This window comes from Chrysemys picta, chromosome 13, assembly GCF_011386835.1.
Source record: "Chrysemys picta bellii isolate R12L10 chromosome 13, ASM1138683v2, whole genome shotgun sequence".
NCBI lineage: Eukaryota > Metazoa > Chordata > Testudines > Emydidae > Chrysemys > Chrysemys picta.
In genome coordinates, this window is record NC_088803.1 from 45,040,606 (window position 1) to 45,067,468 (window position 26,863).

Here is a 26,863-nt window from a genome sequence, read left to right on the forward strand (position 1 = left end):
TAGGGTACAGGTGGGGGTCGACTGTCACACATGAGCAGGGTATGAAGGGAGGATTAAGGGTAGATCCTTGTGTTTTTGGATTTGGCCCACAGGCTGGCAGGGGTTCCGAAACTGGTGAGCAGGCAATATACATATGATTAGGTTTACACAATTTTAAGTGGAATAACAATATTTTAAATTTTGCACTCTGTCTATTTAGTAGAAAAATATATCATTATGGAGACTCATAATTTTAAAAGAATTATTGCAAGTTATCAAGGCGGCATGTGCACAAAAACAGATCTCACATCAGCATTAGTGGTGAAACATTCTTTTCTTGTTTGCTGTATTTTCCTATTAGTAACTGTTACACCCAGTATCAACTGTTCTAACCCTCAAAAGTAAATAGCACAAAATTATAATAAGTTATCTGATTAGGTATGACAAAAGTGCTTTTTTTAGATCTCAACATCTTTAGGTTATTCACATAAAACATCATCGATACAAATCCCAAGCTCAGAGGTTATTTATATTCAGCATTTTAAAAAGATTAAACATTCTTCAGTAATGTTTTGAATTGATTACAAAACAAAATACTATCTGTTTCTAGCAAAATTCAAGACATCTAACTGAGTTTTACTGATTTATAGACCACATCTGGCTATGATGATTTGAACACTATTGTCATAAGCAAAGCCGTCCCTTGGGTATGGCAAATCAGGGCAACCGTTCCGGATCCCATGCTTTGGGAGGCCCCGTGGGCTGGTGCAATTAGCCGGTGTGGTTGGTCCCAGAAGTGACGGGTCAGTCCCAGAAGTGACAGATTCGTCACTTCCGCCCCGGGCCCTACACCCCCATAGGGACAGTCCTGGTCACAAGTTACAATAAGCTTTGCAAGATTGAGTCAGTGACATGAAATTTAATACTGGATATTAGAATTCTGGAAAGACTGAGTTGGAGAGCTGGATTAATTATTACCAGCTGAACCCTACCACCACAGAAACACCATTTTACAGGACAGGGAGTGTGGTTCAGGCTTCCCTGCATCCCAATGATACTCAGCAACCATTATCACCCCTTTAGAGCTGTTGGCAACCCACATAAGTTAGAACAACTTTGGGCTGCTCTCACTAAAACCAAGGGACTGGATTGAGGCACATCGAGGCTAGTCTCTGAGAAGCACAAAGACCAACTTTGACCCCATCTCCTCCTGAGTTCTGCTGTGTGTTCTTTGGGCACATCCATAAATCTGGACCTATATTTAACTTGTTCTTCTGAGTTTGTGCAACTGCTACGAGAAACAATTTATTGAAAGCAGTTAGGAAGATAAAGCACTGGAATAAGTTAGAATAGTGGTCTACAAAGATTTGAAGGGTGTAAACTTCAACAAGGGAGAGGCTGACCCAAGTGAATATAACTAGAATCAATTGGGGAGGACGGGGTGACTGAGAGAATGAAAATTTAGTTTGAACAGTAGGAGAATTGTCCTAATACCAAGGTCTATTAGACTGTGTAATATTCTTCCCAAGAGAAGTGGTGGAGCCCTATTTTAAGGGCTTGTCTACACTTTGCGGTCGATCGCCGCTCGTCGATTCCCTGCTGATCGCTCTCCTGTCGACTCCTGAACTCCACCGGATCAAGAAGAATAGGGGGAGTCTCCCAGCGACATCGCGTAGTGCGGATCCCGCAGTAAGTAGGTCTAAGCTACGTCGATTTGCGTTACGCTATTCACTTAACTCAAATTGTGTAGCTTAGACCTAATTTTCCCTGTAGTGTAGACAAGGCCTTAGAGTGGACAAGGCACTCAAGAAAAGAGAAAGAACAATCCAGGATTGATCTTCAGGGCATTAGTTTATAAATATTTTCCATTTCCAATACCAGGGGTCCAAGTTGAAATATACCACAATATTAGTCACGCATTACGAGGCAAATTACAGCAATTAAATATTCTCCTGTAGATTCAAAATCCTAAATCTGGCTTGGCTATAAATGCAATTGAAAGGTTGTTAATGTATTTAATCCATCCAAAGAAGGCCTGAGATTAATTATGCTTCATGTACTTAGTAGGATGTTATTATGAGTCAATATTTTGCAAGCATCTGGATAGTTATTTCTATTTTCAGACTGAAATAAATGGTATATTAGGGTTCATAAGGTAATATCTTGTTGGTCTTGAAATCAAGATTAATGATTAAAGTGGCAGTTTAATGATATGGCTGATGTTTAAGCTCCCTGTAATATTATTTAATACAGGACTGTTCTAACAAATGTTGGACATAATGTAGTGACATTTAGAGCCTAATACAGTTCTTGAACTGACCCTGGGAGAAAATTGTAACTTCTTTGAGCATTAAAACCCTAAGGTTAGCCAGAACCAGATCCTCTTGGGTAAAAAATGCCAAGCATTCTCCTGGCCTCAATATGTATGTGCATGTGTACACACAGAGATACAGGCAGGAATATATATGTAAACCATTTTTTCTATATAACTGGAGTGGGAGTTTGTTAGAAGCATTGAAATCTTGATTACAAATTAGCTTTTTTCCTTATAGATTGCTTGACTGCTTATCGGTATAGAAATATTTTTATTGCTTTGAACAATATATTTGAGAGATGACCGAGTATATTTCAAAACAGTGCAAGTTGGCATCTCGATTTAAAAATGTAAAATGTTCATAAATGAACTCGCACTTTTTGTGACCTACTTTCAGCTTCCTCTCTATCCTTGCTTCTTATATTTTCGAAAGTCACCTGCAAGAAAGGAACAAATTAAAATTAAGTAGTGTGGACATTTCAATCCTGGCCTGCATTTCCATTGGCAGGACTCTCCTAAGTATAGATTTCTATTCCTTAAGAATTGTTTCAAGTTGTCTAATGGCTCTATATCAACTAGAGACTAAACTGAGGCCACTAAACTCATTCTCGCTTTTAACTCAAGCACGATTTCATCCTAGATTTCCAGAGATGAAAATTGCACTGAAACAGCAGATATTTACTTATAAAGTTCCTTATTAGATACAATCAATCATTCAAGAAATTTATGTTCTATGGAAAGAGATGAGAAAGCTCTGTGCTGACCACTGTGGTGAGGGAAAGGTTTAAACACACATTTACTGTCCTTATCCCAATTAAAATCCTGTAACAATGAAAATTCTCTGCATTGCTTACCCCATAATAACTTTGTTAGATGCTCTCCAAGTAAGTAGAATCCTATCATTACGAGGTAGGAAATGGTAAAAAGTACCGCCTTTCCAGGTACGCCTAGTACTTCTAAAATTGGGTATGCCCAAATTCCTGATGCATAATTTACCCATAGTACCCTAAAGCAACGAAAGACAAACAGTATTGAGAAACAGAACTAGACATATCTACATTTTAGTTTGCTTGAAGATTATAAATTGGCTTTATTTCTAAAGCCATATGAAAATCTCCATTCTAGTCACTTTTAATTTTGCATTTAAAAGGAACGTTTGGTAAATTAGTTAAATTTTCAAGCAATTTTTTTCCAAAATGTTCATAAATATTTATATTTTTCAGTTAAAATTAAAATAGCTTTGTTTTGATTTAAACTTTTCTCTGCAGTAACAGCAAGGTAAGGGGGTTTAATGGAGTGTAGTGAGGATAAATTAGTATTTATAAAGTGATCTGAGATTATTGAGGAAAGGCTCTAAGAGTCAAATGTAATATAATTACTATCATTTAAACAATTACACGTAATAATGGTTTCAAATTCTCTCGCGCCTCTGAACAGAGATTGGCAAAGCATTTTTCAGCCATTGCTTAAGTCACAAAACTGCAGATTTGCCAAACAACAAGTTACAGTATATATCATATGTGCACACAAGAAATTCTTCATTGTGCCAACCTGTGTTACTATCAGATGTTCTTTTAAGCGTGTGTGCATTCTGTCATTTAAACACAGAATATTAAAATAAAACAATACTAAAGGCCAAATATTCAAAATCTCGTGCAAGACAAGCCCAGAAAGATTGTGCAAACACTTCTGTATCCACAACTGAATTGTCAGCACAAATCAGGGTACCTGAACCTCTAACTAGGTTCTTGTGGGTGCAAATATGCAAATTTGAATTCATATTATGAAGTGTAAAAATTAGCCTGCAAAATGGGAGGCTGATCATGAGCGCTTCTGAAAATGTATCCGTGTGTGAAACGTACAGAGCAGTGATTCTCAAACTAGGTGGCCAGCACATCCCTCGGCCCGCACTGCTTCCCACAGCCCCCATTGGCCTGGAATGGGGGACCGCAGCCAGTGGGAGCCACGATCGGCCAAACCTGTGGACGTGGCAGGTAAACAAACTGGCCCAGCCCGCCAGGGGCTTTCCTTGAACAAGCAGCGGACCAGCTTTGAGAACCACTGGTATAGAGGACCTTCAACATTGGATATGTGCAGCTAACCTCACTTGGGCCAACAGTGGGATTTGAACCTGTGCCTAAAAACACAAGCCTGTCACTTGTGCTAAATGTCCGTTCTCTAGGTGTAAGCAGGAGCAGATTCATAAACCTCTGTCCACTAGAAAGATAAGTAACACATAACTGAATGGTGAATTACACATCCAACTGTTTGTGCACACAAATCCAAATTCTATTTGTATGAGCAAACAAAGCATTTCTGAATGAAAACGGTCATCACTGAAAGCCTATCTACCTCTTATGATTGGTAATTAAGCAATGTTGTTTTTGCATGAACAAGTTTTGCATGGGTATGGACTGGATGTCCTTTGAAAATGTGACCCTAAAGATGCAACACAAACCCACACAACCAGAGAATTCTGAGTTACAATTGCAACAGACATTATAGCAGGTACAGAACTGCCTCAACCCTAGGAACATTTTATTGTAATGGTTATTTAAATATTTTATGCTGTTCCAAAACTGGAAAATGTATAACTAAAGATTAGCTAAGATTTTTAATAAGTCCTCCATATCCCCTGCTGAGCACAGAATCATCCATATTTTCCTCACTCCCACCTTTGAGGCACCATGTAGTAGCTGCCAGTCTTCCACCTGAGGACTAACCGACCTTCATTCCCAATCAATGTTACCTCACAATTGGTCAGAGAAGTCACGGATGGACAATCTGAAGGATTCCATGCCCCAGGGGTAAGGTCCAGATTTTTAAAGATGTTTAGATACCTAACTCTCATTGATTTCATTGGGAGTCAGGTGCCTAAATACCTTTAAAAATCTGGCCTTAAGTGCTCACAATGCCTGTTGGCCCAAGCAACAAGGTCTTAGGAATCAAAACTACATCTGTTACTCTGCAGAACACTAGCAATAAATCTGAGAATCTTATGCCTTCTCTGGTTTCTGTGGAAGGCAGCGGAGGTATGATAAAGACAGCGCTCTCCGGAAGGGACAAATAATTACTTATGAAGCGCTGCATTGTTTCAAATAACTCTTAATATTTCTAATTAATCCTCACAGCCATTTGATGAAGGAGACAATGAAGTGACTTGCCCAAAGTCACAGAGTAAATAAGTGTCAGCCCAACTAGGTCTTTTGGCTTACAGGTCAAATATTGCATAGAATGGAATTGTCACTTGAAATAGAGGATGGCAGATGCATTTTTCTGCATCCAATTAGCAGCATCTGCTATCAACACTTGGGACTGATGTCACCAGATAGTTATGCACTGCTACATCATCCTTCCAGTGAGAAGTCTGAAACTAAAAAAAGAGAAACTTATCAAACAAGAGTGTGTTATGTGGGAGAATTTGAATAAGAGGAAACTGAGTAAGAGGAAAAACAGAACTGCACTAAAATTTACACTAGTAATAAAATAGAAATCACTAACAGAAAGAGGGTTTGGACTTTATTGTAAAGCCTTTCAAAATAACATTTCCTGAACATTCATTCTCTTAGCTGTTGTCAAGGCTGACTCCCCACTCTGTCACTCCGAGTGCAGAAAGTGGGGGCCCACAAGGATTCTAAAAATTAATACTTGCCATTCCAGGCTTGCATTAAACTCTCAAGGTTACAGCTTTTCCCTGACCTTGGCTTGGTAAATGCTGCCACCACCCAAATGCAAAAAATACCCCTTGGACCCAGGAAGGAACACTTGGGAATTCCTCCCTGTGGTGTACCCTCAAGTCCTTTCACCTCCCCTCCCCCCACCGAAGAGCTGAGAAAGAAAACAAAGGAAATTAGCTGTGCTACCAGCTAATCAAACATGCACAAACCTCTTAGACACCAAAAATCCAATCCTGTTCTTTTAAAAAGGTAAATTTTATTAAAAACAAAAAGGAGAAAAATACACCTGGAACTTAAGCTTTTGCTAGATTTTAAAAGAGCAATTTCAAAAATTAAGCACCCAAACTAGCTTTCTTGGGGGTTCAGCTTAAAGGTTACAAGCAAACAAAAGCATCAGGGGTTAGCACAGAGGAGTCCACAAGCCAGTAAGAAATAAAAAAAAATAACCCTGATTGCATCTTTTTAGACATTCCCTAATTTTACTTACATATCTGAGCCTCCGGATAAGTAGGTTTGAGGTATGAATTGATAATCTATAAGAACATAAGAATGGCCATACTGGGTCAGACCAAAGATCCATCCAGCCCAGTAGCCTGTCTGCCAACAGTGGCCAATGCCAGGTGCCCCAGAGGGCGTGAACCTAACAGGTAATGTGTGATCTCTCTCCTGCCATCCATCTCCACCCTCTGACAAACAGAGGCTAGGGACACCATTCCTTACCCATCCTGGCTAATAGCCATTAATGGACTTAACCTCCATGAATTTATCTAGTTTTTTTTTTTAAAACCCTGTTATAGTCTTAGCCTTCACAACCTCCTGAGGCAAGGAGTTCCACAGGTTGACTGTGTGCTGTGTGAAGAAGAACTCCTTTATTTGTTTTAAACTTGCTGCCCATTAATTTCACTTGGTGGCCCCTAGTTCTTATATTATGGGAACAAGTAAATAACTTTTCCTTATTCACTTTCTCCACACCTCTCATGATTTTATATACCTCTTTCATATTCCCCCTTAGTCTCCTCTTTTCCAAGCTGAAAAGTCCTAGCCTCTTTAATCTCTCCTCATATGGGACCAGTTCCAAACCCCTAATCATTTTAGTTGCCCTTTTCTGAACCTTTTCTAATGCCAGTATTTTTTTTTTTTAGATGAGACCACATCTGTACGCAGTATTCAAGATGTGGGCGTACCATGGATTTATATATAAGGGCAATAAGATATTCTCTGTCTTATTCTCTATCCCCTTTTTAATGATTCCTAACATCCTGTTTCTTTTTTTGACTGCCGCTGTATACTGCGTGGATGTCTTCAGAGAACTATCCACCATGACTCCAAGATCTCTTTCCTGATTAGTTGTAGCTAAATTAGCTACAATCATACCTGGCTTAAATCTTACACAGCATTACTTCTCCATGTGCCTGCAGCCCAGAGAACCACAGACAAAGGGAAAGTTTCTTTTCCAATTTAAAAGTTCTAGCCTTCCCATTGGCTCTTTTGGTCAGGTGCCCACTCCTTTTCTTTTACCTGTGGACTTGTTAACCCTTTACAGGGAAAGTAAGCAGAGAACAGACACCAAGAGGGATTTTACAGCTAACTGGCTGTCTGGGTGTTTATAAAAGGGAGCTCCCCCCCTTCTTCATTTATCACACGCCTCCCAAATCACAGACGGTGCTGGCCAGCCTGGTTTAGGTCAGGTCCACACGGGCTGGGATTTCTTCCTGGAGGTTTAGGAAACAGAGTAAATAAGATACATACACCTCTAATTTTACTAATAATTACATGAAGAACTAAACAGTACTTTTTACATTTCAAGGATTACAATGACTTAAAACGCAGGGACATTTTTACCCAGCTGATTCTGGGAAACCTTCCTGGGATAATCTCTTGCATCTGAAGAAGTGAGGTTCTTACCCACGAAAGCTTATGCTCCCAGTACTTCTGTTAGTCTCAAAGGTGCCACAGGACCCTCTGTTGCTTTTTACAGATTCAGACTAACACGGCTACCCCTCTGATACTTGCCTTCCTGGGAGAGTGCATCAGCCACTTAGTTAGAGGCTCCTGAAATGTTTTGTATCTCAAAATCAAAGTCTTGAAGAGCTAAACTCCACCGAAGTTTTTTGATAGTCTCTTTGACTGCGTGAAGCCACTTGAGTGCAGCATGGTCAGTCTGCAGGTAGAAATGCCATCCCCAAATGTATGGGCATAGCTTCTCCAGAGCATATACACAATGGAGTAACATTCTTAAAGTTAGTTTGGGTGCTTAATTTTTGGAATTGCTCCTTTAAAATCTAGCAAAAGCTTAAGTTCCAGATGTATTTTTTTCCTTTTTGTTTTTAATAAAATTTACTTTTTAAGAACAGGATTGGCTTTTTGGTGTCCTAAGGGTGGGGTGGGGTGTGTGTGAGAGAGAGAGAGCACGTGCGCGAGCTTGAGGGTACCCCACAGAGAGGAATTCCCAAGTGTTCCTTCCTGGGTCCAAGGGGTTTTTTTTGCATTTGGATGGTGGCAGCGTTTACCAAGCCAAGGTCAGAGAAAAGCTGTAACCTTGGGAGATTAATACAAGCCTGGAGTGGCAAGTATTAATTTTTAGAATCCTTGCGGGCACCCACTTTCTGCACTTGGAGTGTCAGAGTTTTTCTTTCATAGTGCTGAATAATATCTGCCTAGAGCCAATATAAATTCCTCCTTATTACAAGTTCCATGGCTGAAGAAAGTAGGACTACAGATCCACAGAGAGTTTAGACAAACAGAACTTCAGAAATGTTAGAATTGCTTATCTGTATTTTGATGAAAAACTCTGAACTGCAAAATCGGGGGTGGGGTGGGGTGGGAGTAGAGGATGGAATCCAAAAATAATACTTAAAAACTACAATGTATAGGCCTTATACAAATAATGTAATACCATAAGCAAACTCTTATACCAAACTGCTGTAGTGTTTACTAGACTAGACTGAATTAAGGGCCAGGTTGCTTCTCCTATCTCAGTGAGTATTCTCCATACATCCTCCCTAAATGCATCCTTGGCAACAAGGATCCATCACAGGCCAAGCTGCCAGGAAGAGTGGAAAGAGCCATCGGGGGAAGAAAACTACAAAGGCTCTGCACATATAGTCCTTCCCTTTACATATTTCCCTGATATCCAAGCAGATTTTGTGGGATCCTCTTGTTTTTGGGATCTGACTCACCTTTTAGTTTGGTCAGGTAGGGAGAGGGGAGCTCTGCATGAGAAAATGATAACAGAAAAGCTGCACTGGGAAGGGAATTCAGAGGAGTTTCCAGCGATCTATGCGGGTAATTTGTGCATAGGGGACACACTGATCCTATGTTACCAATCCCAAGGACTAGGACATTGTAGCTATTCTTTAGTTCTCAACTTGTTTCATGTTATATACATGTACATGCAGCAGTACTTTAACTATACATTTATAGAGGTTGTCATTTCAATTCAGGTGTATCACTACTGTTGTGTTCATCCAGTAGCAGTGTACTGTGATGAATTCTTCTGGATGTGGAGCTTGCTTCTGTAGTCCATATCTTTTCCATGTGAAGATTTTCTAATGCAGTGCATCCTATATGGGGCTACATTTTAAATCAACCTAGAAGCTGGTACAGGATGTGATGGTTTATTTATGTGTGATCCCATTACTCTGGGATGTGCATTAACTATCTGTTGGTTTCCAGGTGGAGTTTAAAGTGCTGGTTTTGAGCTATAAAGTCTGAACTGGATTGGACCAATGTATCGAAGGGTACATACACAATGCAGTCAGAGGTGTGACTGCAGCTCAGGTAGACACATCTAAGTAGCACAGCTAAAAACAGCAGTGTTGATGTGACAATGCAGCCTTCAACAAAGCAAGTGAGTACCCAGGGTCTTCGGTGTGCTTGTACAGCCTATGCTGAAGTCCACACCACCGCATCTACACTGCTATTTTTAGCCATGCTAATACCGGTGTAGCTAGTTTAGGTACTACAGTGAAGACATACATTAAGGCTACATCAACACAGCATTTTCATCGTTAAAACTTTTCCAAAGGGATGTGGAAAAAAACCCGCCCTGAATGACAAAAGTTTTAATGACGAAAAACGCTGGTGTCGACAGCGCTTCGTTGGCGGGAGATGCTCTCCTGGTGACAAAGAGTGGCTACACTGCGCACCTTACAACCCTGTGGATGCTTCGGCACAGCCGTGCTGTTGTAAGCTACGCAGTGTAGACCTAGCCTAAGAGACTACATTACTCCTCAGGCTATAGTACCACAGTTGCAGTGAACACAGGTGTTTGAACAGGAGACCCCTCTATGCAACAGACAGGAGCTGCCTGCAGGGCATTCTCTGAGGGGCCTTCAACTTTGGAATTTACTCCCCTCCCCAAGCCAAAGTAACTCAAACGTGCTGATCAGGGCAAGCTGCAAAGCCCACCTCTTTACCCAGGCTTTTGGATAAGAAATGGTGTATTAAGGGCTCATACTGGTGAGTGTAGAGGGGGAATATTTGGATTCAAGATTTTTGGTTATTTTCTTATATTTTCAGCTAGCTATGGTTAAGATACTAGTTTCATATTCATGTAATCATATTTATAATTAAGTGAAAGGAGATTAAAGTTCAGGATAGATATTTTTAATGTTAGGTTTAAAATGAAATAAATAAATAAAGATAGACTGACAACTTGCCTGTATCAGATGAATAACCATTTCAAAGGTCAGTGACTAAATTTAAGCAGTTATTTTATGACAGTTTACTATTCATACTGAGCAGGGTTACAGGGAATTTGAAGGAATATTTGAAAGGTTTTTTTCTCTGAGGCTGCAAAGTTTTGGGGGGGGACTCTATAGAGGTTTTTCTTAAAGCAAATTTACTCAAAACAAATGAAAACAGTAAGGTGTCTAATAACATATTTGTATCTTTTAATCAATAAAAAGTCTTAATTTAATCTGCTTTGCTTTTTTTGAATCCTTCCAGCTTCCTGACATCTCATTTTCCTCTGAAATCTTCCTCTTGCACTCAGTTATCTGTTTCCCTTCTAGTATACTATGTGGAGGATCAGACACTTAAACAGAATATTCAAATGTTTGGTATATTCTAAACTTGAAACCTATTTTTGTGGAATGTCTTTTGACGGAATCCAACCATACTAGATAAATATTTTACATGGATGTTTTGCTAATACACTAAGCAGTGAAATAGTTCACCGTGTTGCTATTCAAATTGTCATTATTAGGTTTCAACATTATCACTGACTTTGACTAATTAAGTAGTTCAAACCTCTCTTTGGGTCAAATCTACTGGTCATAAATGTTCTGCAGCACAGGGGGGCACTCCACATAAAGGCCACACACGAAGATTCGCTACTACATCTGCCATAGAAGAGTGCTCTGCAGCAGCTCTCTCCAAAACACACATGGAGGTAGTATTTGGAACCACACTGGTCATGAATCAGGAGTGTGCCCTGTGGGACCACACTATTGTAGTTTAGAAAAAAAAAGTGACTGCAGCATGCATTTTTATTATCTCTTGTAAAGTATTTGTATCTTATTATACTGTAGAGTAAGAACCAAGATACATGATGATAACTCCATCAAGAAAAGCAATAAATATTATGCCAAAAAATACACACACACACACATGCATTCTGCTCTTTATGCTTCTTGATGCTGATGTGTTTCTGAGAAACAGGGAATGCCTACCATGTGAGGTATGAAGTACCAAAGATGCTAAGTCCTATCATTCCATTCAATTTAGAAAGATATTTATGTGGACATGTAATCAGCTCAATAAGAAGTAGTGGCAGTATAGTGGTATGCTGAAAATAAAAATCAAATACAAGAGTCAGATTTGGAAATATACAAAATGAACAAATGATATCCTAGAAAATATGACAGAAACATCGACTGTGAAAATTTCAGAAACAGCAATGAAATATTTTGTTTGGTAGGTTTCTCTGGTAAACTATTAATTATAACAGATTCCTTCCATCCCCCACAAATGTAATCTCTACTTTGTAACAGCTGCATCCACTCCCCCAGAAATTAAAGGTCACCAAGAGATGCAATCAAAATTAAATTGATGTTTTTAAATCAGGAAATAAAATGCCCATAGTTGATTTTGAGTATTATAGACTTGATCCTATATTCACTGAAGTCAATGGCAAAGCTGTCATTGACATGATGCTGGCTCAGGACCGATGAGACAAATTAGAGAATCAATAACTAAATAATGTAACTGCATTCAACATGCTTTGGACCTGGCCCATAATATAGAGGACAAGTTACTGTGCAATTTACAGATTTATCTGTGGATGTTCTACAAGATTTAAGGAATTCGTATATCTAGATAGATAGATTGATTTACACTCCATACAAAAACAGATTAAAAGAATGTTCTGGTTGCAATGTGAAGCACCCAAATATCAGAAAATGAAAAAGATTTGTGCAGCCTTAATTCTGCTCCCTTCCATGTATATATTATAATACAGTATTTAATTACATGCTACATACTGTTTTATCCATGTACCCTGCCTAATTTGGTGCACAGGACAGGTGATATTCAGTGAAAGAGGCAGCTAGCTGTTCATATGAGGAACTAAGGATATGTCTACACTCAACAACCAAAACAGCCCCCACCCCACCCCACCCTTAACTACCCAGCAGCAGCAAGTCTCCGAACCTGGGTCAGCTGACTTAGGCTCATGCTATGAAGGCTAAAATAGCAATGTAGACATTTCTGCTCAGGCTGGAGCTTGGGCTCTGAAACCCAGAGAGTTGTTGTAGGGTTGTTTGTTTGTTTTTTCTTTCAGTGTAGCTGTACCCTACAGCACAGAGAGCCCTGGGTTGGGTCTACACTAGTCTTGCCCCCCCCCATACTGGTGCATCTCCACCAGTGGTAGAGATGGTAGGAGTTATAGTTTAGAGAATGCTCTGGTAGGGCTACAGGCCATGACCCTGATATCTACACTTGATGCAGTGTGGAATACCAGAAGATAAGTAAGAAATTTGTAAACTAAATTGTCTGCAAGTTATTGTTATGTTCAAACTGCATGTATTGTACATATATAATAAGGAAAATACCATAAAGTGAAAAAACATCAAACCCAAGACCCAGAGAAAGAAACACTATCTGCTTACCATGGTATGATTAAGCCAAGATGGATTAATCTCATCCAGTTCTTTAGGGTATACCAATTCTCTGTCATATGCATAAAGGGTCCAAAAAGTAACAGCTACAAACTGAGATAAAAAAACTGCATGTAAATAAAACTAAACACAGTAGAACCTCGAGTTATGAACACAAGAGCTCTGAACTGAGCAGTCAACCACACACCCCATTTGGAACCAGAAGAATGCAATCAGGCAGGAGCAGAGACCCCCAAAAAAGAGCAAATACAGTCCAGTATTGTGTTAAACATAAACTACTAAAAAAAATAAAGGGAAAGCAGCATTTTTCAAAGCTGTATTAAGTCAATGTTCGGCTGTAAACTTTTGAAAAAAAAAGTAACATTTTGCTCAAAGTTACGAACATTTCAGAGTTACAAACAACCTCCATTCATGAGGTGTTCATAACTCTAAGGTTCTACTGTATTACTAATCTTTGTGCACAGGACTATTCAGATAGAGTTTATCCTTATCAAAATAGTTGCTTTGAAGAGAAGATGTATTTAAAAGTTTTTCTGTTTACATGGTGGATGTTAAGACAGTTTAGTACAAATTACCTCCATCTTTTTTTTTTTTCCTGTCACATTCAGAAAATGTATACTTCATTGAAAAACTACTATAAGTTACTGCATAAGTAATGGAGAATTTATGGAATTAATTCTGCTCCCATTAGAGTCCAGGGGAATTTTACCACTGAGGTCAGTAGATGCACAACAGGGCGGGTGGCCTGCACTCCATTTTGGTTAGCATGTACTGAAAGAACGAGGGAAATATTAACAGTAACTTGCTGTTAGTGAACTCAGAACACAAAGTAATCCTTTGAAAAATACAAAATAATATATAATTGATAATCATTAACCAAGAACAAAAAAGTTCGTAGAAAGATAAAGTGAGACATGTACAGCTACAGTAGCAATTTTATAATCTAATGCTTCCTTAATTCCTAAAATATGCATATTTTATATTTTCTAAACTGTAGGAATTTTTTTCTTAAGCTCCATTGTTCACAGAACTCAAGACAACCCCAGGCCTTGTCCACACAAGAAAGATGCACTGATTTAACGGACCCAGTTTAGAAACCAATTCAGTTAAATTAGTGCAAATCCTTTGTGTGGACACATTTCAATTTATGAGTGCCTTTTCTTGGTCTAATTTATGCTCATTCCTTGCCAACATAAACTAAATCAAAATAAGGTACACTGGATTAAGAATGTCCACCTAAGGGAGTTAAACCATTTTAATTACATCGGAGTACCTCTCTCAGGTAGACAAGGCCTCATCTAGGAATCTGATAACACAAACTCATATTCATATAAATAGTCATTATTCATATGAGTACCCCCATTCATGAGGATTACTTACGTGAAGAAAGGTAGGCCCTAAGTGAACTCAACAGAAATCTAGTTTCTCTCTTTCTTTGTGTCCATATGTTTCAAAAAGCAGCTGGTAACACATTAGACAAAATGATCCTTTCCTATCGGGTATACATTAAGAGTCAATTGAGTCAGGGATAAATTAGACCTGTTATGTCTGAAACTAAACAAAATGGTGTATAAAATATTACGGCTTTCAGCTGTGTCAATTTAATCTGGACATGCCAATATCTTCTGTCTTTTCTGAAGTTATTTGAGAGGGGTCCTGTTTGTAGGAACTACTTACTAAGCCAACAGGGAATACTAGCACTGAGAAGATGAAGTCTCTTGGAGGCAACAATCGAGATGCCATACTGTTCTTTGTGGCAGGGATGAACATATGAGCAAAGTCAATTATGACACATATTCCAAACAATAGAGTTTGAAGAATCTAAATGTATTAAGAAATGAAGAAAACATCTTAAGAAATTGTTTTAATACATTATTTTGGTTACAAATATATCATTTTACTACTCCTCTAGTATTCCAAAGAAGAAAATATTTTATTTAAGTGAATAGAACGTGTTTGTCCTGGAAGTTATTCATGTTTACCTAGCCTGTTGCCTCACTCTTCAATCAATATACTTGTTTTTGTTCACATATACATTTACTGGCACTACAGTGCCTTTAAACTTCTTTTGAAAAGAAAGTAAAACACTCAATTGTTTGTGTTTCTAGTCTATCCACTGTAATGACATCTTACCAGTTCAGGATAAAGGACAAAATTCTGTATTTCTAATACAGGCAAAATTCTCAATGACTCAAAAGGAGTCTTATCTACCTTATTTTGGCTCAGGCCTATAAATTTCACTTACTCCTTGCGTTTGGAAACTTTATCTTCTGACTAATTCTAAACATGCATTTTAGTAATAGATTTTCAAACTTTTTAAAGTGCAGGCATTTGATCCTAGCTCTATGTGCACATTGTCCCTGTGCAAAACTGTTGTCAATGGGAGGTTCTGTGAGCAGCAGGAATTGCAAGATCAAGTCCCAAATTATCAACGTGAACATCTTCTATCTCCATTGTCTCAAAATTCCCCATTTTATACAAGCTATTTTATTTGGTTTCTGGTTATAAAATTAAGTTGTTTAGAATTAATCATCTGCTATTTTTTCCTAAGAGAGAAAAAAATTCCCTGAATTCTCTACAGAAGTTAGGTGATAATATATCCTCAAAATACTGTTTGATTTTTTAAATGTATGATTGTAAAGGACCCCAAAGAAGAAAAGCACAAGGGAAGGGCTGGATATTGTCATTATTACTTTTGCATTTTCAGTTACTTTTATCAGAGATAATTTAATTTTCAAAATTAATTTTAATTTTTCAAATAACAATGGAAACATGGATCAAGTGATGATAGGTCAGGTTCCCTCAACATGACTCAGTGCCGTCCTAACGCCGGTCCTTCTCCCCAATTTTGGCTCACACCTGCCCCCTACAACCATCAAGCCACGCTTCCCTTTTGTGTCCTCTTTGGCTCACACCCACTTCTCCCCACAAACCAGGCCTCCCTCTTGCATCCCCTTCAACCCACACCTGTCCACTGCAACCTTCAAGCCAAGCCTCCCTCTTGAGCCCCCTCTGGCCCACACCGACTCCCCTTCCAGCCAGGCCTCCCTCTGCCCCCCCCTACAACCTTCAAGCCACCCCTCCTTCTTGCCCTCCTACCGCCCCCAGGTGAGACCTCCCTCTTACTCCCCCTTCATAATGGGCCTAGCGCCCCCAGCCGGTCTCCTCCCTCCAGCCCCGCTCAGGCCAGCCGGCACCTGGTTGATGAAGGTCAGGTATTTCCAGCGGCCGCCGTAGGTGTTCTCGCTCTCCCTGCGGAGGGAGTGGGGCATGCCCACGTTCTGAGAGAGTGAGAACGAGGCCCACAGGAAACAGCACAGGTGGACGAAGGTCAGGAACCGCTCCGCCATCTTGGGCGGGCCTCACAGCCGCGACGCCCCCTTCCCTCACAAGGGGGCCTCCCGCACGCGCGTGTGAGGCGCGCGGCGCATGCGCGACACGTGCCCCTGTCCTCGGTGCGTTCCGCGCACGAGCTAGACATCCCGTCGCCATCTTGTGTGGGTCTGCAAATGAGGCGCGTTCCAACGCCTCCTCCCCTCACTGGAGGACCTAATCCCGTGTGGTGAACTCCGCGCGTGCGTCATCCCGCCCGCCGCCATCTTGTGCGACCTCGTTGAGCTCTGTGACGGTGTAAAGCCGCCCGACGCCATGTTGTGAGGCTCGCAAGGTGAGGCGCTTTGCGGCGACGCCTCTTCATTTCACAGTGGCCAGGAATGCGCGTCAGTGCGGGGAGTGGGAGTTAGGGGAGCGGGGGATGACGGGCAGCCGAGAATTACTGCCCCTAACCCTTCAGCCGTCTGCAGACCGTGGCTCATTCAGTGCAGTAATACAGGGGACAGTGGGATTTACCGAGAAGTGACATGCTCCCTGTGTGATTGTGCCCACCCACGGGGACCTGGTGCTGGTTGCCCCTGGATGGGAGGGATCAGCCTTTAGTGCAGGACTTAGGTGTCCTGGATAAAAAGGCTGGAGTCAGCTGTGAGGACCTCAGTCTGTGGGGCTTGGGGTGGGTTTATGCCCCATGACATAGGCATGGCGTCATTCTGGATGGGCACGATGTCTGTACACCATCCTTAGTGTAAGGCCGAAACCAGAGTCCCTGATATTGTCATTAAAGACACTTTTCATAAGAGTTGTGGCATCGATGCCAGTGTCCAGATCGGATTGCATCTTAGCTAATTACATACACCCACCCAATTTCTTCATTGCCTGTCCTAAATTATTGCATCCAGCTGGAATTGTCACACTGAACCCCAGAGGGGGTTGTATTTCTATGGTGAGTGAATGATTTCTGTAAAATAGGTTGGCATGAAAAGTAAAGTATAAATATATTAGTTTGATGATAGTGGTTTGAGATTACAAAGCTGTGTGCTATAGGGAACTAAATATTACTAACAGCAAGTGCTGGAAAACCACCTGATGGGGAAAAAAGAATGTGAGGGATGAATGGAAGTCCTTACAATCCTAGTTCAAAATTAACACTTGAAATCCTTTCCCAGAGTTCAAATCTACTTTTGTTGGATTTTATTTATTATTTTTATTATTATATCTAGACTAGATTTAAATACAATTTTTGTTTACTTTAGGAAAGTAAAGGTGTTACATTAACGAGTCAAAAGAGATTTTAAGATAAACTGGAAGGTCTTTGCAAGTTCAATAAGATAGACATAGGCCCTATTAAACAATTACAAGAATATTGATGAGTGACTGTTCTCTTTAGAAGAGCAGGTGATGATTGGTTTCATAATTGAGGTATCTTAGAGTGGTTTTTGCCTTCACACCTCTTTGAAGATGTGTCTGGGTACTTGTGATTTGGCCACTGATTCATTCTGACTGACTGGCATCTCTACCTGCTACTCTTCTCCACATCTCAACTGCAGTTGACCTTCTCTCTCCAACTTTGGAACATTCCAATTACAACTACTACTAGCTAGTATTTTGTGGGGAGAGTATACAGATGAAATGTAGGCTTCTCTTTATAGTTACACAGATGATCATTACTTCAAGGATTTCTTATCTAAATGAGTCAAGGGTTTTCACCTGTCCTGTCATTATGACTTGTTTTCTGTTTCATTTTTCCTTTCCTAGTGTACAGCCACATATGTTCTTTTGGATACAAAAGCAGATGGGATAATTAAGCTCTTATACAGTTGACAGAATTGTACCTGTTTAATTGCTCACACTAGAGGGTACTAAACTAATGCAAAACAGTGTTTGTTACCGATTAAAATATCACCTTTGTGAAACTTCCAGAAAGGTTGCTTTTATATGGAGTTCCCATGTAACATATGATATGCTGCTTGACAAGTCACCCAGTTGGCTTTGATTTATATATGTTTAACTATCTGAATAAAGGCTAGTTACAAATAAGTAGACCTCTCTGAATTCAGCACTGTCCTGCTCAAATGAATGAATCAGTGACTAGTACACTACCTAATATTGCAATGTTTTAGGAATTATGAAAATGTGAATTTTTCTTTCTAAACCTTTAATCATTTTTATTGCTTTCCTCTGGACTTTCTCCAATTTGTCCACATCTTTCCTGAAGTGTGGGGCCCAGCACTGCACATAAGGCCTCAACTGGAGCGTAAGCAGTGCTGATTAAAGTGGAAAAATGACCTCTCAGGTCTTGCTTAAACACTCCTGCTAATACATCCCAGAATTATGTTTGCTTTTTTGCAACAGTGTTACATTGTTGACTCATATTTAGTTTGTAGTCCAGTATAACTCCCAGAGCCTTTTCTGCAGTACTCCTTCCTAGGCAGTTGTTTACCTTTTTGTATTTGTGCAATTGATTATTCGTTCCTACGTGTAGTACTTTGTATTTGTCCTTATTGAATTTCATCCTGTTTATTTCAGACCATTTCTCCAGTTTGTCAAGATCATTTTGAATTCTAATGCTGTCCTCCAAAGTGCTTGCAACCTCTCTCAGATTGGTATTAGAGTAGCAGCCGTGTTAGTCTGTATCCGCAAAAAGAACAGGAGTACTTGTGGCACCTTAGAGACTAACAAATTTATTAGAGCATAAGCTTTCGTGGACTACAGCCCACTTCTTCGTAATGTTTGAAAACTTTATAAGTGTACTCTTTATGCCATTATCCAAATCATTTCTGAAGAGACTGAATAGAACTGGACCCAGGTCAGATCCATGTGGGACCCCACTTGATATGCCCTTCCAGGTTGATTGTGAACCATTGATAACGATTCTCTGAAAACGCTTTTCCAACCAGTTGCACATTCACCCTATAGTAGGTTAATCTAGGCTACATTTTTGTAGTTTGTTTATGACAAGGTCATGTGAGATGGTATCAAAAGCCTTACTTATGTTATGTTAATTAATGTATTTAATTTTTAAAATGTTAGTTAATATTTTGTAATTTGCTTTGAAATTCCTGGTGGAAAATTTTTTAGAATGGTCTAATTTTATATGATAACCGGCAAAAAGCGATGTAAAACAAGAACATCCCCCTCCCTTTCCCCCCCAACCTTCCTTCCTTCCCTCCTACTGTTCTGGAAGAGAATCCAAATTGCTTTTCTTTATTGATAATTCTTTCCTAGTCTAATGTCTGCCTTTATTGTTCCTCAGGTCTCTCTCTGTTGCTCCCTTACCTTTTCTCTTAGTGTTTCAACTCCTAACTACTTTTTATAACTCTCCAGTAATCCTTTGGATAAACTAAAATTAGAATGGCTACCTGATTCTGATTTCACACCTCTGAAATAATTCCTTTGCATTAAGTAGAATTTCACTGAGGTAAAAGTTGAATGAGATCAGAATCACACTGTTATGCCTGATCCTAATCTTATTGACACCAGTAAATCTCTGAATTTACACTTATGTAATTAGGAACAAAATCTAGCCCCTGTATTTCTGTTTTGTAAACTGACTGTCCCATTTATATTATTAATTATGATTATTATTTATTTGTATTGCTAAGGCTCCCTAGCAGCCCTAGTAATGCACCAGGATCCCATTATGCTAGGTGCTATACAAACACTGAACAAAAAGAAGGTCCCTGCCCCAAAGTGTTTACCATCTAATTATACGACAAGAGACAACTAATGGATGTAGACAGATGGGCAGTACAAGGAAGAAACTTCCCTCAACCTAGAGTGTCAGTTCCCATTTTTTGAAATGGTCTTGTATGCATCCTTGAGGTTAAGACATCCCATTACCATAGAAACGGTCTTCTGTGTCATCATGGACATCACTGCAGTTGTGTTGTTATGGCAACATTCATCACGGCAGCTGCCCTAATGTTAAGTATTTAAATTAATTGCAAGATTTAGCTGTTTGGGAACATGGATCCAATACTAACCCACTCTTTGAAGCAGAATTTTAATAAAATAAAACTCAGTCTCTTTCTTATTTATTTATTTCCATTTACAGGAATGCTATAAAAGGCATCTCTCTCTATTTCATAGATGTTCTTGTCATAATTTAATAATGCATCTTAAGTGCAGCAATACAATTTAATATGACTAGGGCCCTAGCAAATTCACAGCTGTGAAAATCGCATCATGGACCATGAAATCTGATCTCAACTGCGAAATCTGGCTATTGTAGGGCAGGGGCAGGGCTGGGGGTGCCTAAGTTCTATCCAGCTAGTAGTCACGGCCTGATCTGGGAAAGGATGGGACTTCCTCTTCCCCTGCAGGGGCCGCTTCCAGAGCCAGGTCAAATCCACCTCTGGGAACCTCTTCCAGATGCAGAAAGCTCTGCGGCAGCTAATTGGGAGCCCAGCTCTGTAGGCAGCACAGAAGTGAGGGTGGTTGTTGGTCCCCAACCTGGCTGGGAGGCTGGGGCTCCACCTGTCAGCCACTGACCCAAGCGGGAGGTTGCGGCTCAAGCTGTCACCCCCTCCCAATCCAGAGAGGCTGCGGCTCCAGTGGTCGGGCCCCCATACAGAGAGACTATGGTTCCAGCTGTCAGCTCCCAACTGGGCAGGAGGCAACTGGGAAAACCCTGGATGTATGGTAACCCATACCCCACAACCCTCACTTTAGAGTGACCAGGTGTCCGGTTTTTGACGGCACCGGTCAGCACTGGTGAGCGGGCCGTTAAAAGTCCAGTTGGCGGTGCTGCGGCGTTAAGGCAGGCTAGTCCCTACCTGTCCTGGGGCACCACACTACGCCTTGGAAATGGCCAGTAGGTCTGGCTTCTAGGAGGGGGGGGACCAAGGGGCTCCGCACGCCCATTGGCTGGTTCCCAGCCAATGGGACCTGGGGGAGAGGTGCCTGCGGCCAAGAGCAGCATGCGCTGCGGAGCCTCCTTGCCCCGCTGCCTAGGAACTGGACCTGCTGGCTGCTTCCAGGGTGCAGCATGGAGCCAGGACAGGCAGGCAGCTTGCCTTAGTCCCGCTGTGCCGCTGACTGTGAGCCACCTGAGGTAAGCCCATGCCCCAGCCCTGAGCCCCCCACAAACCTCTCATCCCTGGTCCCACCTCAGACCCCCAGCCCAGAGCCCATACCTCCTCCCCCCTCCTGCACCCCAGCCCTGAGCCCCCCCAAACAAGCCCCCTCCTGCACCCCAGAGCCTGCATGCCCAGTCCAGAGCCATCACCCCCTGCACCCCAATTCGCAGCCCCCTCCCGCACTCCGAATCCCTTGGCCCCACCCTCCCAACCTGGAGCCCCCTCCTGTAGGCCAAACACCTCATCTGTGGCCCCACCCCAGAGCCCTCACCCCTCCTGCACCCCAACTCCCTGCCCCAGCCCGGAGACCTCTCCCGCACCCTGAACCCCTCATTTCTGGCCCCCTCCCGCAATCTAGCCCCCTGCCCCAGCCCAGTGAAAGTGAGTGAGGGTGGGGGAATATAGTGAGCGGGGGGCAGGGCCTCGGGGAAGGGGCAGGACTAGGGTGTTTAGTTTTGGGCGATTAGAAAGTTGGCAACCCTACCTCACATCTGCGCTGTTGCTGGCATTAGTGCTGGCTTTAGAGCTGGGCGCCCAGCCAGCAGCTGCTCTCTGGCTGCTCAGCTCTGAAGGAAGCACCTCTGCCAGCAGCAGTGCAGAAGTAATGGTTGCAATCCCGTGACCCCCTATAATAGCCTTGCAGAACCCCCCACCCCATGCATGACACACTTTTGTGTCTGGACCCCTATGGTTACAAGACCCTGAAATTTCAGATGTAAACATCTGAAACTGTGGAATTGACTATTTTTAAAATCCCCCGTCTCTGAAATTGACCAAAATGGACTGTGAATTTGGTAGGCCTCTAAATATAACCCACTGCTACTAAGTTAAAAACAAAAATCCACCTCCCTTTTTCTGAAGCCTGGGATCCCTCACAGATAATGTCCTAGCCACCAGCCTCCTCTTGTTTCTACTAAAGAGGCTCCATCGCAAGTGCCTCTGCTGATCCGAACTCTGGCAATATGACATAGGTGTAGAGGTGATACCTCTTTAATGCTTCTGAATCAATTTAAAAGGGAAACTTTGTCCCTGATGAGAAGAGTTAAGGGGAATATAAGAAAAATAATGGTCAGAACTATCACTTCTGAATTAGCAAATCACGGTGCTAAGCAGTATAACCTGAGAAGGTAAGCAGCAGAAGAAACATTTTAGAAGATATGTGCGTTGCCTGATGTAGCATTGTACATTGTAGCAGAGCATTGCCAAAACTTATTGTAGTACTGTGAAGTGTACAATATAACATTCCCAGATCCTGTATCAGTGGAAGGTTGTAGAAGCTTGGAAAATACAGAGCTGGGTAGAGATATGTGTACCAATGCCTTTACTTTCAGAGGGTCTAGGATTGGGTATTGTAGGTCCACAAAACCTCTGAAAAATCAGGCCATATGTTTAGAACACTCTAGACTTAAAAAGAGTTTCTCTGTACTACCATCTCGAATTAAAATATTTTAAAATTTCTTTAAAATGTCCCCTTTGTTGTTTTCTCCCCCATTGGAATAATTATTTCTGTTTTTATTTTCAAGGACCATGTTAGATCTCTATTTGTCTTCTATCCGTATATTGCATAAACAGCTTTGGCTGTGTAGAAATCAAAGCAGTTTTTGGCTTTGTGGAAATCAAACTGACTCATCAACATAACATTCTGTCAATCTTGATGGGCTTCAAAAAAAAGCTCCACTCAGCACTCTGTTGGAGGAAAGTTTGCAGGGTCTGTTCCAGGAGTCAGTTACATTTCAAACAGGACTTTCATGAAGGCAAACTGGTAAACTTTGGATCCCCTCTCATCTATAGATATTAGATGGCGACTTCCTATTTGGATTGCTGAAATGTTATAACACAGCACTATTAAAAACTTGCTAAGAGATTTTAATCTTAGATGGTTCATATGTGTATATAAATGTAAGTATTTTGCAAAAGAGAATACACATGCAACCATACTTTCTTAGTAGCCTCATAGCTAACAAGAAATCATGTCATGTTTTTGTTAATGATTAAAGAAACCCCGTAGTCTTGGATTGGGAAGCCAGACAGTTGTTTGTGGAATATGGAAATAAACCTCTCACTGAAGGGGTTTTTGGCCATAAAACTGGAAAAAAAAAAAAAACAACTGTGTAACTGGATGCCTACTTTTCAAGCTTCCGAGGCAATACTGTTTCACAGAGCTGAAGCAGCAGGTACTCTGACACAAGCCAACAAGGTGTTCCATTTAATCAACATTTTTTCCACAAGAAGGGCAGATCAGGCGGTTAAGAAAGTCATATAGGCTCCAACTACATGTTTAGGCAGATATGGTTAGATCAGCACCTGATGGAAATCAGAAAAGTGAAGCATTCATTACAGGAAACAAACGAAATGCTGAATACTTTCCAGTTCTTTTCACTCAAACCTCTTGTTTAGCTTGGAAAACTAGTGGTTTAAAAGAAAAAAGTTCTGCACTTACCTGTAATCATTCTAAAAGTACTTTAAAACAAGCCCTGTAACTACTCTTTGAAGTGTTATTTAATTTTGTAGTGAGTAAACTGAGTGTAATAGGTCCTTGCGGGGGCTCGACCCTTCCGGCGGGAGGGGAGCCACACCGACTCACTACAGTTGGGGTGAATAGACAATTATTTCAGCAGCTCCGGCCCTCCGGTGCAGGGACGGAGCAAAACTGACAGCTAGCTAGGGAGCCCAGACCCTAGATCAGGGCGGGGCCCACACAGTTCTAGCCCAGGCCCGTAGGTGCGGGGACTGGGCAGGCAAACAGTTCAAGAACCCAGGCCCTGGATCAGGGCGGGGCCCACACAGTTCAAGCTCGGGCCCTTAGTAGCAGGGGCTGAGCGGATAAACCGTTCAGGAGCCCAGCCCCTGGATCAGGGCGGGGCAAACACAGTTCAAGCTCGGGCCCTTAGTCGCAGGGGCTGAGCGGATAAACAGTTCAGGAGCCCAGCCCCTGGATCAGGGCGGGGCAAACACAGTTCAAGCTCGGGCCCTTAGTAGCAGGGGCTGAGCGGATAAACAGTTCAGGAGCCCAGGCCCTGGATCAGGGCGGGGCAAACACAGTTCAAGCTCAGGCCCTTAGTCGCAGGGGCTGAGCGGATAAACAGTTCAGGTAAGGCACGCCTAGGCTTCAGTAGCCGAGCGTTGGGTGAGAGGGAAGCCTGCCACCCGTGAGCGGGGGTGGCAGGGGGGAACGCAGGCCCACCCACTCCACTGCGTTCCAGCCCGGTAGGGTGACCAGACAGCAAGTGTGAAAAATCGGGATGGGGTGGGGGGGTAATAGGAGCCTATGTAAGAAAAAGACCCCAAAATCGGGACTGTCCCTATAAAATCGGGACATCTGGTCACCCTACAGCCCGGGGCCCTAGCAGCTGTTACTGCTGCTGTTGGTCAGTGGGGTATCCAGACCGCAACACACTGACATTGGCTCACACTCGTTTACAGCCAGACCGGGGTCGGCTACCCCCGGGCTACTTCCAAGATCCCCCTCAGAGCCTACCTCGTTCGTCACACCTGGCTCGGGCCAGTCCATCTGCATGGGCTCCTCGCAGCCAGGGCTTGGTGGCAGGTCCGGTAGCTCTGCCGGGAAATCCGGCCAACGGCACTCAGGCGGCTCCTCCGGATAGCAGCAGGGAAGGAGGGGTTCCGGTGCAGTCTCGCCTTCGGTGTTAGTGGGGGGGGCTCCCCGGGATCCTCCCAGCGACGGGAGCAGACGGGCTCCGGCGGCTCCTCCTTGTAGCGTGCCCGGGGTAGCTCAGGCCAGTTAGGGTCCAAGCCTCGGAGGTCGTCTGGTCGGGAGCTCCCGGCCACACATCTGCTCCCTGCGGTGGCTGGCCGCCGACTGAGCTCTGGCGGCCGGCTTTTATACTTCCTGTCCCGCCCCTTGACTTCCGGGGGGCGGGGACAGGCGGTGGTGGCTCCACCCACTCTGGTGCCTGCACGTAGGCTCCCTCTTCTGGGCAGGAGGGGAGCCACACCGACTCACTACACTGAGGCAGATAGCTTAGGTGACTTAACCAATACCCACAGGGAGTAAGAGCTGGGAATAGAACCCAGGAGTCCTAAAACCTTATGCTCTAATAAATTTGTTAGTCTCTAAGGTGCCACAAGTACTCCTGTTCTAAAACCTCTAGTTGCTAAACAATACTAAACAGTGCTTCATTGTTTAAAATTGTAATACAAAAATCTGTCCCTTCCAACATATTAAATGATGAATAGCACACAAATTTGCAGAAAAGGATAAAGTGTGTACAATTTGGGTTTACTACACCTGGGGTTACTGAAGTTTCAGGGGCAAATCTTGATGGGATTGGTTCAGGCCTCCATTCTTCCAGTGTAGATAACTTGAGCACTAAGCTGTTTGGTTTATGTGGTATTTGTATGTCTTGCATGTGTGGACATTAAGGGGTGGATGTTAAGAGTTTACCTGAACAAAATGCATGTGCAGTTGAGGAGTAGGGCTTTTCCCTGTTGTCTCTGGCCAAAATGCCCTTTTTCCTAATGATTTCTACATCTTGGTGGTGGCTGTATGTATATGCTTGTACAGCACTTTTGAGTGAAAATCACTTGAGCATAATAGAATTCTACACTTATTATTCCCACCTGATTGTAATAAAGGTAGCATCGGATTTATTGATTAGGAAGATGTGTTCAGCATATAAAGATTTGTGGGCTGGACCTCAGAATTTGACAGCAACAGTCAACATTTAGATGAAGAATGAAACATACTGAAAGTAGAAATTCTCTCTTCCTAATTTTCTTCCTATTTATGTTGCAAGGCTATTCAACTAAAATACCATTTGACCAAGGATATTTGGGTATACTCTGAAGGTATGAACATCTTTCAGTCAGAGTTTATTCAACTGTGCAAAAGCAGAAATGATGGAGAAATGAATATCTAGATAACCTCCCACATGGGTGACTGAAACAGTGAGCTGGCAAACTACCAAAGTTTGCAAGTATAAAGACATCAGCCTAGGAAGAAATGAACTGGAACATTGAGGAAATATAGATACCATATATTCCACCCAATTTATCACTTTTACGGAGAATGTAGAATATGACTATTTAATCCCTTCCCTTCCTGTGTATGGATATTCCTAATATTTTTAATTGTTGCATGGTGCTTGCATACTACAGTGATGAGTGCCATGGCAAGACCTATAAATGAATACTGAATACAAAGTAAATTTGGAGCATTTTTCTTTAATATATGGACAAATGATAGTGTAGATACAGGAACTCTTCACTTAAAATCATCCCAGTTAACGTTGTTTCGATGTTAAGTTGCTGATCAATTAGGGAACATGCTCATTTAAAGTTGTGAAATGCTCCCTTTTAACGTCATTTGGCAGCCGCCTGTTTTGTCTGCTGCTTGCAGGA

General features: G+C 41.9%; 2 protein-coding genes across 2 annotated transcripts in view; one reads left to right on the plus strand and one right to left on the minus strand.

Annotated features, from left to right (window-relative positions):
- Positions 1–2,544: 2,544 nt before the first annotated feature.
- LOC101941043 (androgen-induced gene 1 protein-like) lies at positions 2,545–16,585 on the minus strand. The gene is made up of 6 exons (XM_024114898.3): positions 16,289–16,585; positions 14,769–14,912; positions 13,083–13,184; positions 11,646–11,761; positions 3,148–3,299; positions 2,545–2,730 (listed from the first exon to the last, which is right to left on the minus strand). Exons 1-6 carry the CDS (start codon positions 16,439–16,441, stop codon positions 2,699–2,701), a joined length of 699 nt encoding a protein of 232 aa, XP_023970666.2. The 5' UTR covers positions 16,442–16,585; the 3' UTR covers positions 2,545–2,698.
- A 45-nt stretch (positions 16,586–16,630) lies between these two features.
- ZNF831 (zinc finger protein 831) overlaps positions 16,631–26,863 on the plus strand; it is a 67,171-nt gene continuing 56,938 nt past the window's right edge. Inside the window, exon 1 of the mRNA XM_065566069.1 lies at positions 16,631–16,758. The gene's annotated coding sequence lies outside the window, so the exon portion shown is untranslated. The remainder of the gene's footprint in view (positions 16,759–26,863) is intronic.